The sequence below is a fragment of the Erinaceus europaeus genome, chromosome 13 (assembly GCF_950295315.1).
Source record: "Erinaceus europaeus chromosome 13, mEriEur2.1, whole genome shotgun sequence".
In the NCBI taxonomy this organism is placed as follows: Eukaryota; Metazoa; Chordata; class Mammalia; order Eulipotyphla; family Erinaceidae; genus Erinaceus; species Erinaceus europaeus.
The window spans coordinates 73,211,700-73,224,599 of NC_080174.1; the positions used below are offsets into that span (position 1 = coordinate 73,211,700).

The 12,900-nt window shown below is 51.2% G+C and overlaps 1 protein-coding gene across 3 annotated transcripts in view; it reads left to right on the top strand.

Moving 5' to 3' along the window:
• The first annotated feature begins 264 nt into the window (after positions 1-264).
• Positions 265-12,900, top strand: part of ACOT11 (acyl-CoA thioesterase 11) — a 65,067-nt gene continuing 52,431 nt past the window's right edge. Inside the window, exon 1 of one of the 3 annotated variants that reach the window (XM_016185982.2) lies at positions 265-338. In XM_016185982.2, the coding sequence (XP_016041468.1) occupies positions 333-338 (6 nt within the window). In that variant the 5' untranslated portion in view covers positions 265-332. Of the gene's footprint in view, positions 339-1,077; positions 1,457-4,584; positions 4,708-12,900 lie in introns of those variants that run through there. The other 2 variants (XM_060206266.1, XM_007518032.3) reach the window with 2 other exon arrangements.

The following is a 12,900-nucleotide window of genomic DNA, read 5'->3' on the forward strand; positions in this document are numbered from 1 at the left end:
CTGCTCCAAGTCCACCCAGCTAGGATCCAGCCACTAGTTTCCGCCTTTGTCCGGCCCAGCGCCCGTGAGGTTTTGGGGGAACTGGTGGGGCGGGGAGTGGCACCCGCCCCCATCCTCTGTGAGCCAGGCTGGAGGAGGGAGGAGACCCGCCTCCCCCAGCTCCTCCCCTGGGTTTCCTGCACCTCGCTTCAGCCTCCCACCGCCTCTGGCCAGGACCTGGGAGGTCTGTTTGTAGGTCTTGCCCTGGACTCCTTCCCTGGCCTGCCCTGGACTCCTTCCCTGGCCTTCCGCGGCCTCCCCACGCTCATCCTGCAAGGCCTGAGTTCCCCACCATGTGGGTAAGACCCCATCAGCTGTCCCCCCACACCCACCTCCTGCTAGGGAGGGAGGCTCCCCGAGCTCCTCCCGGGCTTTCCCTGGGCCCCAGCACTTGCATCCTGGAGGGGGCGGTGCCTGCACGTTCTCCTTGGGCAGGCAGGGGCCTGTGGCACCCTGGGACCTGCGGCACCCTGGGATTTGAGCAGGGACGGGCAGGTCTGTCGCTGAGGTGGGGTGACAGCAGGAGTCACTCTGCAAGCAGCAGAGCCTAGGGTGTGTGGGCACAAGGCAGAGTCCAGAGGGTGTAACCCGGACTGACTCACTGGGGCATGAGCTGGGGTGCTGAGCGGTGCCTGTGTGGGGAGGCAGGCCCAGGTGAGGGCGGAGCCCCAAGTTAGGCTGGGGCCAGACTCCCTCAGCAAAAGAGGGGCAAAGGAGGGGTTTCAGCACCCCTAAGAGGCTAGGCGGTGGGGCACCTAGAGGCGTGTCTGAGCCAGCCTGGGAAGAAGGGGTCGGTGCAGCTAGCCTGGCCTCTGCCCGTGGGCCTCTGCATCCTCTCGTCCTGGACCATTTCCTCTGCTTCTCGCTCTTCTCCCTTGGCCCAGCTTCTCCTCCATGAACAATGGCCTTGAAGCCCCCCTTCTTGGCAATATCACTCCCCCCTCACTTGCCCCCCCCCCCCCCACTTATCCCGCAGCTTCCTTTATTTTGCCATGTCTTTTATAAGAGGCCCCAGAGCATGGCGCCTTGGAGAAGAGGACAGAATGGCTGCTAGGGAATCCATCCATCCATCCATCCATCCATCCATCCATCTGCGTGCTTTCTTCCATCCACTCATTCCATACACTCTTACTCTTTAAAACTTAATTATGCATTTGTTCATTCTCTGGGTACTTTCTGGGTATTTACTGGCTTCAAGGCTCTGATGAATCAGCAGCATTGAGTTCCGGTTGTTAGCTCACTTGAGCTCAAAAAGGAAAAATTAGCACAGGTCAGCCCGACCTAAGAGAAGAACCAGCGTGGGGCTGGAGATGGCTCCCCTGGCAGAACTCGCCTCACCTAGCACCAGGGCCCGGCTTGAGCCCCTGCCACCAGTTGGGAGCGCCATGCATACAGAAAGCCCAGGAGCCTTGCAGTGGTGAGTCCCTCTCCCTCTTCCCCTCCACTTCCTCTTCCCTTCTCCCCCCCTTCTCCCCTCCTCCACCCCTCCCTCTCCCCCTCTCCCCTTCTCACACTCCCCTTCCTCTCTCCCTCTCCCCTTCTCCCTCTCCCCTTTTGCTCCTTACCCTCTCCTGCTCCTCCCCCTCCCCTCCTCCTCTCCTTCCCTCTCCTTGCCTCTGCCTCCACCTCCACCTCCCTCCTCCTCCCTCCTCCTCCCTCCTCAGTCTACACTCTCCCTTTCCCTCTTGCTTTTCCCTCCCTCTTCCATTCTTGCTCCTGCTTCCTCTCCTCCCCATCCCTTCTTCCTCCTCCCCCTCTGTCTCTCTCCCTCTCCTGTCTCTCCCTTTCCCTATTGCTTTTCCCCTCCCTCTCCCTCTCCTTCCCCTCTTCTCTCCCCTCCCCCTCTGTCTCCCCCTCTCCCTCTTTCTTTCCCCCTTTCCCTCTTCTTGGTCGCTCCATCTCCCTTTCCTCTGTCTCTTTCCCTCCCTCTCACTCTTCCCCTCCCTCTTTCTTTCCGTCTCCCTCTTTTCCTCCTCCCCCTCTGTCTATTCCTCTCCCCCTCTGTCTCTCCCTCTCCCTGTCCTCCTTTATCTCTCTTTCTCCCTCTCAATTAGATAGAGAATTCACCAGGAGTATGCCATGCAGTAGGAACAAAACCTTAGCAAACCCCTGGTGAAGTGGGGCAGGGGTAACAGAGAGTGTGGAAGGAAAAATGAAAGTCTGAATATGTGTGTGTGCTTGTGTAGGGGTATGGGGGGGGAGGATGGTGGTGAGAGTACAAAGGAAGAGGATGCACTTTCCACTTAGGAAGTGCCCAGAAGTCTTCCTGGAGGAGATGGCATATGAGGTGGACCTTGTTTGGGGGACAGATTTCCAATGTAGATTTATTAAAGGGTGTCAGAAAAAGAGAATAGCAAGAATGAAGGAAACCCCAAGTGAATAGAAGGTGGAAGAGAAGTGTTTTGGGGAGAAAAGATCCTGGGTCTCCCGGGGATGCAGGGACAGGCTTTCTCCAGACACAGGGTTCCCCAGAGCCTGAGGAACAAGCCTTTGGAGGTTAGGGTCCCTCAAGCTCCTTTCACGCCAGAAACGTGCCTTCAGGCTGTGAGATTTCTAGAGATTTCCTTGGTCAGCACACACAGGTTGTGAAGAGTAACCCTTCAACTCATGGGCTTTGGCCTTAGCTCAAAGTGCACATCCTGGTGTTGATTCTTATCAAGGACGTGACTTTGGACAAATGACTCTGCCTTTGTTCTATCCTTTGTAGTCGAATAGTAATAATCACTGTATCTTCTTCTTGAGGCGAGGCCCAAAGTATGGGGCCTTAGTGACATCAGCAGTGATGGTGGTGATAGCAGGGGACTGTCAGGGGCTGACAGCCAAATACAAGGGCCACCATAGCTCACTGCTCCCCACAGTGTGGCCCTTGGGCCTGCAACACAGCGGCATTTGGGGATCTTATTAGAAAAAAAATCATACCTTTATTAATGAGAGAGTAAGAGAGACAGAGAGAGAGCCAGAGCATCACATGCAATGCCAGTGACTAAACTGTGGACTCTAGGCTTGAATGTTCAACGTTTCAGCCATTGCACCATCTCCAGTGCGCTCTGCCTGCCTTTCTCCCCCCCCTTCCTCCCTCTTTCTTTTTTTCTTTCTTTCTTTTTCTTTTCTTTTTGCCTCCAGGGTAATTGCTGGGGCTCAGCACTAAGACTATAAATCCACTGCTCTTGGCGGCCACCCCCCCCCATTTTATTGGATAGGACAGAGAGAAATTGAAAGAGGAGAGGGAGATAGAGAGGGAGAAAGAAAGACACCTGCAGATCTGCTTCAGCACTCATGAAGCAGCCCCTGCAGGTGTGGAGCCAATGCTTGAACCCGGATTTTTGCGGGTCATTGTGCTTTGGACTATGTGTGCTTAACCAGGTGCACCCCCGCCTGGCCTTTCTCCTTTCTTTCTTTCTTTCTTTCTTTCTTTCTTTCTTTCTTTCTTTCTTTCTTTTTTTCTTTCGTGAATCACTTATAAGCCATAACTTTTCTGCGTGCAGCTTAGAGAGACAGCATAATGGTTATATGCAAAAACACTTTAGTGCCTAAGCCTCTGACATCCCAGGTTCAATCCCTAGTGCCACCATAAGCCAGAGCTGAATAATGATCTGGTAAAAACAAATAAACAATAACAACAACAAAACTCTCAGCAGGGTGAACACTGGAGCCCTAGAGCAGGGGCCCAGAGGCAGGCCTATTATATCTCAGGGCCTGTTATGGGACAGTCAGCTTGGGGAGCCATCATGTAGGTGGGAAGTGAGCTATGGGCATGGGAGCTGGGAGAGGACAGGGGCTGCTCTTCCAGCATAGCTCTGCCAGGATTGGAGTGAGGGTCCGTGTGGGCTCTGCCTGCTTATTACTCCTTTGCTCAACACACCTGCCCATCTCTGCTCCTCTTCAAGAGAGACAGAGGGAGAGGGAGAGGGAGAGGGAGAGTTAGGAGGAAAGGGAGAGAGAGAGGGAGAGAGAGGTAGTCTTGGGGGGTCTCAGTGAGGCTGAGACTTACAGAACCAGTGGGGTGGGATTTGGCCAGGCTACTTGGAGAAGCCGTGCTGCCTATTTTAAGAAGTGAAAGGGTGGGTGGCGGCACCCAGAGCCATGGGGCAAGCGGACCGACTGCACTTGCCAGGGTGAAGAGTACAAGCAGGTGCGCCTGGCTCCTCTCGGGGCAACTATTGGTAGCTCCGTGGACTCCGGTCACCTTCCACCTGACCTCTGGTGCCCATTTTCTCAGTCTGACGTGTATTGACCAGCATGGGGTTCAGGGTGAGGAGAGCCCCCAGGAACCTCCTAGAGCCACTCTGGAACCAAGAGACCCTGAGGGAGGCTGTCAGGAGCTGAAGTGTGGTGACTGAGTTGGGCTGTGATTTGGAGGCAAAGCAAGTGTCCAGCTCAGTACCAAGTGGGTGGGCTGGTCAGCTCGCTCACCCACCCCGCTTGGCTGCAGGCTGGCTGCTGGCTTTTCTCCTCCCTCTCACCCCTGCACAGGGGCTCCAGGAGAGGGGGCGGAGGGCCTGCGTTGAGGACTGGCGCTATCAGGGAGGGGCGGTGCTGAGAGGAGGAGCAGGAGAGGGGGCAGGCCTCTTTAGGAGCCCGCTGTGGTAGAGTCTGCCTGTTGCAACTCCAGCAGTTACCTGCCTCTGGGCAGCGATGATCCAGAATGTTGGGAATCAACTGCGAAAGGTATGGAGGGTGGGCTGAGGGCCGGGGGGCACGATTGGGGCAGCCAAGGGCGTCCACAGAGGATTGGCATTCTAAAAGAATTGGCACTCTAAGTCAGGAGTTCTGCATCCTCTCTGCTCTGTCTCTCCCTCCTACCAACGGGCTGTTTTCTAACTTTTTTATAGACTCCATTCCATGTCCCCTCCCCACCCCCCACCAGCGGGTTTATTATTACAAACAAGCCCCCTGGGGCGGCTAGCTTTCCCCCAGGGACTGGCCTAGGTGGGCAGAATGGTTGCAGGCAAGTACTTTCCATCTGGAATCCTATTCTGGAGTGTGTGCCTCTCCCCACGGAGTTCGGAGACTGTTTCTGCAGGCATGCAAACCCCGTGTCTGGCTCTGTGTGTTTCATGCTCACAGTTGAGGGCTCAAAGGCCACGCAGTGCAGCTGATAGAAGTTCCCCAGCTCGGGTCGGGGTGTGCCTGCCTGTGAGCGAATGGAGAGGCCGAAGCTTAGGGAAGGTGTCCTGCAAGGTGACATTGTAGAGGACACTTCCAGGGAGGCTTTCGGTGGGAACTCTGGAGCTGAGATTAGAGGCTGAGCCCATAAGATAGACCTAGGGGCTGGCCAATGACACGCTCAGTAGCACGCATGCACAAAGACCCCGCCTTAAGCCCCTAGTCCCCACTTGCAGGGAGAGAGCTTCATGAAGGGTGAAAGAGGTTTGCAGGTGTCTCTCTCCCTTTCTATTTCCCTCTCCCTACTCAGTTTCTCTCTGTTCTATCAAATTAAAACAAACAAACAAATGGACAAAAAAGGCATTGGGGGGGCCGCAGAGAATGACCACCGGGAGCGTGGATTTGTCATTCAGGCACTGAGCCCCAGCAACAGCCCTGGTGGGGGAAAAGAAAAAGACAGACTCAGTGTTCCATGGGTCTGGGTGAGGGGCCTTTGATCTGGTGAGTGGGGGAGCAGTGCCAGAGGGAACACAGAGGCTGGGCTGGGTGTGCAGTGCAGGTCTGCTGAGGATGTTCTCAGGAAAAGTCCTCTACAGGGGGCAAGGGCTGGGGAACACAACTTTATAAACATTGTAGTACAAAGGCTGCTGTGCACTTGTGAGGCTCTGGGTTTGATCACCGGCACCACATAAGAACAACAAGGACAAATGATTAGACCTCCATGAGCCCATGAGCGGCAGAACTGTAATTTGTTCTCTCTCTCTCTCTCTCTCTCTCTCTCCCTCCATCCCTCCCTCTCCCTCTCTCCCTCTTCCTCTCTCCCTCTCCCTCTGCCACCCCCTCTCTCTCCCTCCCTCTCTCCCTCTTCCTCTCTTCCTTTTCCTCTCCCTCTCTTCCTCTCTTCCTCTCTCCCTCTCTCCCTCTCCCTCTCCCTCTCCCTCTCCTTCTCCTTCCCTCTCTCTCTCTCTCTCTGGCTCGCCCTCTCTCTCTCCCCCCTGCTTCTGTATCTTATTCTCTCATAGAAAAGTACAATAGGGACATTGGGTGGTAGCGCAGAGGGTTAAGTGCAGAAGTGCAAGAACCAGCATAAGCATCCCAGTTCGAGCCCCCGGCTCCCCATTTGTAGGGGAATCACTTCACAATCGGTGAAACAGGTCCGCAGGTGTCTATCTTTCTCTTCCCTTCTCTGTCTTCCCCTCCTCTCTCCATTTTTCTCTGTCCTATCCAACAACAACGACATCATAACAACAACAATAATAACCACAACAATGATAAAACAACAAGGGCAATAAAAGGGAAAAAAAGGCTTCCAGGAGCAGTGGATTCATGGTGTAGCACTGAGCCACATCGATAACCTTGGAGAAAAAAAAAGAGTATAATAAAGGGGGCCAGGAGGTAGTGGTGCACGTGGTAGAACTCACATGTTATCATATGCAAAGACCTAGTTTAAGCCCCTGGTTCCCACCCACAGTGGGAAAGCTTCGTGAGTGGCAAAGCAGTGCTGCAGGGGTCTCTCTTGTTGTCTTTATCATCCCTTTGCCTCTTAAGTTCTCTCTATCTCTAGAAAAAAAAAAGGAAACTAAAATAAGGGCTGGGGAGGTGGCTCTGTGATGCATATTTAAGCTTCTCAGTTTGGGCTGTGGCACTGCTCAAAAGGATCAGGGGCACACAGAGACATCTCTTGCAGCTGGGAGTGCAGTGGGGGAGACAGAGTACAGGACTTGTGTTTGGTTTCCTTGAGTTCTAGCCCTGTACCAGAGCGGTACTTCCTTGGCTGCCTTCAATATGACAGCCATGCTGTCATGTGTGTGTGACCTGGCCTCTTCAAACCTCCCCCTCCTCAGTCCCCTTCCCTTGTCCTGTGCATGTGCTCTGGCTGTCATGCTGGACCGACTGTCTCTACCTCCATGTCCTACCTTTGCCCTTAACTCTGTGCTATTGTGTGGCCATGCCTTCCCCCACGCCTGCCTCCACCCCCTGCTAACATGTCCCCTTGACTCAGATCTCAGCTCAGATGCTACTTCCTCCGAGAAACTTGCCTACATTTCTCTCTAGTTATTATTATTATTATTATTTATTTCTTTATTGGGGAATTAATGTTTTGCATTCAACAGTAAATACAATAGTTTGTACATGCATAACATTCCCCAGTTTTCCATATAACAATACATCCCCCACTAGGTCCTCTGCCATCCTTCTTGGACCTGTATTCTCCTCACCCACCCACCCCCACTGCAGAGTCTTTTACTTTGGTGCGATAACGCCAATTCCATTTCAGGTTCTACTTGTGTTTTTTTTTTTTTCTTTCTGATCTTGTTTTTCAACTTCTGCCTGAGAGTGAGATCATCCCATATTCATCCTTCTATTTCTGACTGATTTCACTTAACATGAATTTTTCTTTTTTTTTAAAATTTATTTCTTTATTGGGGAATTAATGTTTTATATTCAACAGTAAATACAATAGTTTGTACATGAATAACATTCCCCAGTTTCCCATTTAACAATACAACCCCCACTATGTCATTTATCATCCTTCATGGACCTGTATTCTCCCCACCCACCCACCCCAGAGTCTTTTACTTGGGTGCAATATGCCAATTCCATTTTAGGTTCTACTTGAGTTTTCTTTTCTGGTCTTGTTTTTCAACTTCTGCCTGAGAGTGAGATCATCTCATATTCATCCTTCTGTTTCTGACTTATTTCACTCAACATGATTTTTTCAAGGTCCATCCAAGATCGGCTGAAAACAGTGAAGTCACCATTTTTTACAGCTGAGTAGTATTCCATTGTGTATATAGACTACAACTTGCTCAGCCACTCATCTGTTGTTGGACACCGGGGTTGCTTCCAGGTTTTGGCTATTACAAATTGTGCTGCCAAGAACATATGTGTACACCGATCTTTTTGGATGGATGTGTTGAGTTCCTTAGGATATATCCCCAGGAGAGGAATTTCAGGGTCATAGGGTAGGTCCATTTCTAGCCTTCTGAGAGTTCTCCAGACTGTTCTCCACAGAGGCTGGACCAATTTACATTCCCACCAGCAGTGCAGGAGGGTTCCTTTGACCCCACACCCTCTCTAGCATTTGCTGCTATTACCTTTTCTGATGTATGACATTCTCACAGGAGTGAAGTGATATCTCATTGTTGTCTTGATTTGCATTTCTCTAACAATCAGAGACTCAGAGCATTTTTTCATGTGTTTCTCGGCCTTTTGGATCCCTTCTGTGGTGAATATTCTGTCCATGTCCTCCCCCCATTTTTGGATGAGGTTATTTGTTGTCTTGTTGTTGAGTTTGGCAAGCTCTTTATATATGTTGGTTGTTAAACTCTTGTCTGATGTATGGCATGTAAATATCTTCTCCCATTCTGTGAGGGGTCTCTTGGTTTGGGGAGTGGTTTCTTTCACTGTGAAGAAGCTCTTTAATTTGATGTAGTCCCATAGGATTATGCTTGCCTTAGTCTTCTTTGTAATTGGATTCGTTTCATTGAAGATGTCTTTAAAATGTATGCTGAAAAGAGTTCTGCCAATATTTTCCTCTAAGTATCTGATAGTTTGTGGTCTGACATCCAAGTCATTGATCCACCTGGAATTTACTTTTGTATTTGGTGAAATACAGTGGTTCAGTTTCATTCTTCTGCATGTTTCAGCCCATTGTTTCCGACACCATTTGTTGAAGAGACTTTGCTTTCCCCATTTAATAGTCTGGGTCCCTTTGTCAAAGATTAGATGTCCATAGGTGTGGGGGTCTAGTTATTATTATTTTTATCTCTCTCTCTCTAGTAATTCTTTATGATCTGTATTTTTTGGATAAAGACAGTCAGAAATCAAGAGGGAAGGGGGAGATAGAGAGGGAGAGAGACAGAGAAACACCTGCAACACTGCTTCACCACTCCTAAAGCTTTCCACCTACAGGTGGGGACCAGGCGGTCTTGAACCCCAGTCCTTGCACATTGTAATGTGTGCTCAAACAGGTGTGCTACCACCTGGTCCCTCTGAGATTTCTCTTCATACAACAAGTCTCTACCCACCCTGGCTTGTTGGCTGGGCATGACCAGAGTCTCAGGAAATGCCTCAAGGGTGAATGGGTCTAGGCAGTGTCCCCTGGGGCCTTTTGCTCCTGTCTTCTGAATGTAGGGCAGACAGCATCTTTCAGATGGGTGGGGTTGACTGTGTCTTCTCTGTTCCCTGTGGTCTTTAGTCCCTTGCAACGTTTCACCTGCTAGTTCTTAGTAACTGAGGAGAAGGCCATGAAACCATTTATGGATCATTGTGGAAGTTAGTTGGGAAAGGGACTTCGAATTATTCCCATTGTCTGAAGATAGCAAAACCTTAGGTGTAAATTCAAGGTCAATGGGCTTGAATGGTGTTGCTTCCTTCCACCTTGATGTCTGTTGTCCTTTCTGTACAATGCTGCTGAGACAAAAGCCATCCTTTCCTTAATATGTTTCATACCAATGACAGTTAAGTGGGAGCTTATTGCGGCATAGACCACACTAGGCACCACAGCACAGTCTTTGCTTGCATGAACTCGTTGGTTTTGTGTAGTTTTATTAACAGCCATGCTATTGCTGGGGCTTGGTGTCTGTGAGTTGAATTCCCCCTCCTTTCTATTTTTATTTGATAGGACAGAGAGAAATTGAGGCAGTAGGGAAAGACAGACAGCGAGAGAGACATCTGCAGCATTGCTTCACTACTTGTGATGATTTCCCTTTGCAAGTAGAAGCTGTGGGCTTGAACCCAGGTCCTTAGCATGGTAATGTGTGTGCTTGCCCCCTCCCCCAAATTCATTGAATTTTCATCATCCCTATATCCCATTTGGGGAAATTGAGGTTCAGAGAGGTTGAGGACTTGCCCAGGACCACACCAATAGGAATTGGCAGAGCTGGGATTTGAACCTGGGTCAGTTTGAGCTCTTAAGGAACATGAGGCTCAGCCTGATGAAAGCCTGGAGTGAGATTTCAACCTGTGTATCCTCACTCTTCCCCCAGCCCCCATTCTGCCTCCCTGCAGTGGGAAGGAGGTGGGTGTGGGGCATGGGAGCCAGGCCCACTAGGCGACAGAGCTGACCTAGAGCTGGCTGGAACACGCTGACACTGATCACCACCTTTGGACCATTGCCCACACAACTTATCTCCTTGACCTCTCCTTGCTGCTTTCTTTTTTCTTTTCTTTTAGTTCCTTTCCTTCTCTCTCCCCCCTTCCTTCCTTCCTTTCTCTTTTATTTTGAATAGAGGCAGAAATTGAGAGGGAAGGAGAGACAGTGCGAGGGGGAGAGGGAGATAGAGTAGGAGAGAGAGTAAGAGATATGCACTTGTAGTACTGCTTCATCTATCATGAAGCTCATCCCCCTCGGGGGCACTGGGGACTTAAATCTGGGTCCTTGTGCGTGATAACTTGTGCACTCAACTGGGTACACCACTGCCTAGTCCCCTTGTTTCTTTCTTACCTCTTTTAGTTCCCTCTGGAATACTTCAGGGCTTGGGACACCCGCCCCCCCCCCCCTTTTTTGGATTGTTACTTAGGTCTTTGTTGCGGTTGCCCCTGGGACTTCACCAGTCCAGGTCGATATTTCCAGATAGACAGAGATGGGGTCAGGGAACACACACCACAGTACTAGAGAAAGCTTCCTGCAGTGTGGGGGTGGGCAGGTCTCGAAGCTGAGCCCTGTGCAGGACAGAGCAGGTGCATTAGCTAGTCTACCTATTCCATACTCCACCCACCCCACCCCACCTCCACAAGCAAACTCCAAAAATGAAACCAAAGTCTTTCTCCTGACTGTCTTCACTGGAGACAGAGAAAGTCAGGTTAAAGTGTGAGGGGAGGTGGGAGAGGAGGGTCTCAGATAAGCCTGAAGCCTGACTTCACAGGGTCGAGGTGGCTTTGCCAACGTCCTGTGGCTCAGCAGTGAGTGCTTTGGAGTCAGATGATGCTAGATGTTCACTGCCTGGTGGGCACTTGGCACAGGCACATGAAAGTAGTGAATGATGAATGGAGGAGTGAATGAACGAGCTGCTGAATTGGCTGCTAAGCTACGGAGGTGCTGGAGGAGGAGAGCTGAGTGCCTTGCCTGTCTGGGGTGTTGTTAGGTCTCCTGATCCTGGCTCAGTCCTTGCCATCTCAATGGACACCTTCCTGGGTGTGGAGAGAGCCCAGCATGGGATTCCTGTCTCTGTCTGCACTGGGCACAGAGTTCTGCTGAGAGGCTGGGCACCTTAGCTCAGGCCTCAGTTCTCAGTGACAGTTTTCCTGTCTCTGGAAATGGAAATGGTGCTGTCCATCCAGTTCCCTGAGAAGCCCCATGCCTGGCTTGTGCTACCACAAGACAAACGAAAAAAAAATCAGAAACAGCCGTGAGCATCTGTGCATGTCCGTGTTCATGGGCCCACGGTTCCCCAGTGTTTGTCCTTGACTTCACCTTGACCCTGAGCACCAAGGTGGAAAATGTCTCTCTCCTCCCCAGCCCCCAGACACCTCAGGGTCTCATGCACAGTGTCAGGAGGTGTGAGGACGCATGCTTGCCCACCTCTGGATTTTAATCTGGTCTTCACCCCATTGCTTATGGTGTCACCTTGGGCCCAGGTGCTCCCTCTTTTGGGGAGTTTTCCTTGAGGACCCCACCAGCCTTGGCATCCTAGGGGACAGGGTGTTCATGAAAGGCCTCTGCACCGTGGCGAGGCTGGTCCTGATGGTGAAAGGTTGTGTGGTGGAGAAGGCAGGCTGTGTACACCATAGACATGAAGGTGCATGTTGAGTGAATGAGTGACAATGGGAGATCAGATGGGAGCTCAGTTATCCTGGGAGACTTCTGGGAGGAAAAGGTGAGATGGAACATTAGCTTTATGTAACATGCAACCCCAGTGGGCATTGTCCTTCATCTGGAAGGCTCTTCTTCTCCCTTTATAACCCAGCTTAAGTGGCATCTCCCCTTCATATCCCCACCCTTCCTGTTCACACAGTGAACAGATGGCTCCTCAGGGCTTCGTCCCCTGCACAGGGGTTAGTGTGCAGCAGCAGGTGCCGAGAACACTGTGATAGGCCCAGGCTGTCCCTAGAGCTGACAGCTGATGGCGCACCCTGGGAAGAAGGAGTCACATAAGCCCACAATGGCTAATCCTGTGAATGGAAATGACCATAAGACTAACTGCTGCAGCGGGTTAAGCTCAGGTGGCACAGAGCTCAAGGACCAGCCTAAGGACCAGCATAAGGATCAGTGTAAGGCTCCCGGTTGGAGCCCCTGGCTCCCCACCTGCAGGGGAGTTGTTTCATAGGCGGTGAAGCAGGTCTGCAGGTGTCTGTCTTTCTCTCCCCCCTCTCTGTCTTCTCCTCCTCTCTCTCTTTCTCTCTGTCCTATCTAACAATGACAACATCAATAACAACAACAATAATAACTACTCCAACAACAAAAAACAACAAGGACAACAAAAGAGAAAATTAAAAAAAAAAAGACTAACTGCTGTGGAGGTGCCAAGTATGCCCCCTCTCACTTGCTGCTCACAGAGTCTCTGTAAAGTAGATCGTGATACTGTTCTCTTCACAGAGATGACACGATGCCTGGGGCCAGGGCAACCATCCATTAGTGAGTTGTCATAATGACTGACAGAGGGAGAGCAGGAGGCGCCCCGGGTGTATTCTCCGGGGCCCTTTAGAACACGGAGAGCCGCTCCTCCGGCCAAGAGCACTGAGAGCCTACAAGAGAGATGACATGAGAGGCGGCAAGGGCAGGGGTACTGTTCAAAAGTGACTGTTCCCCCA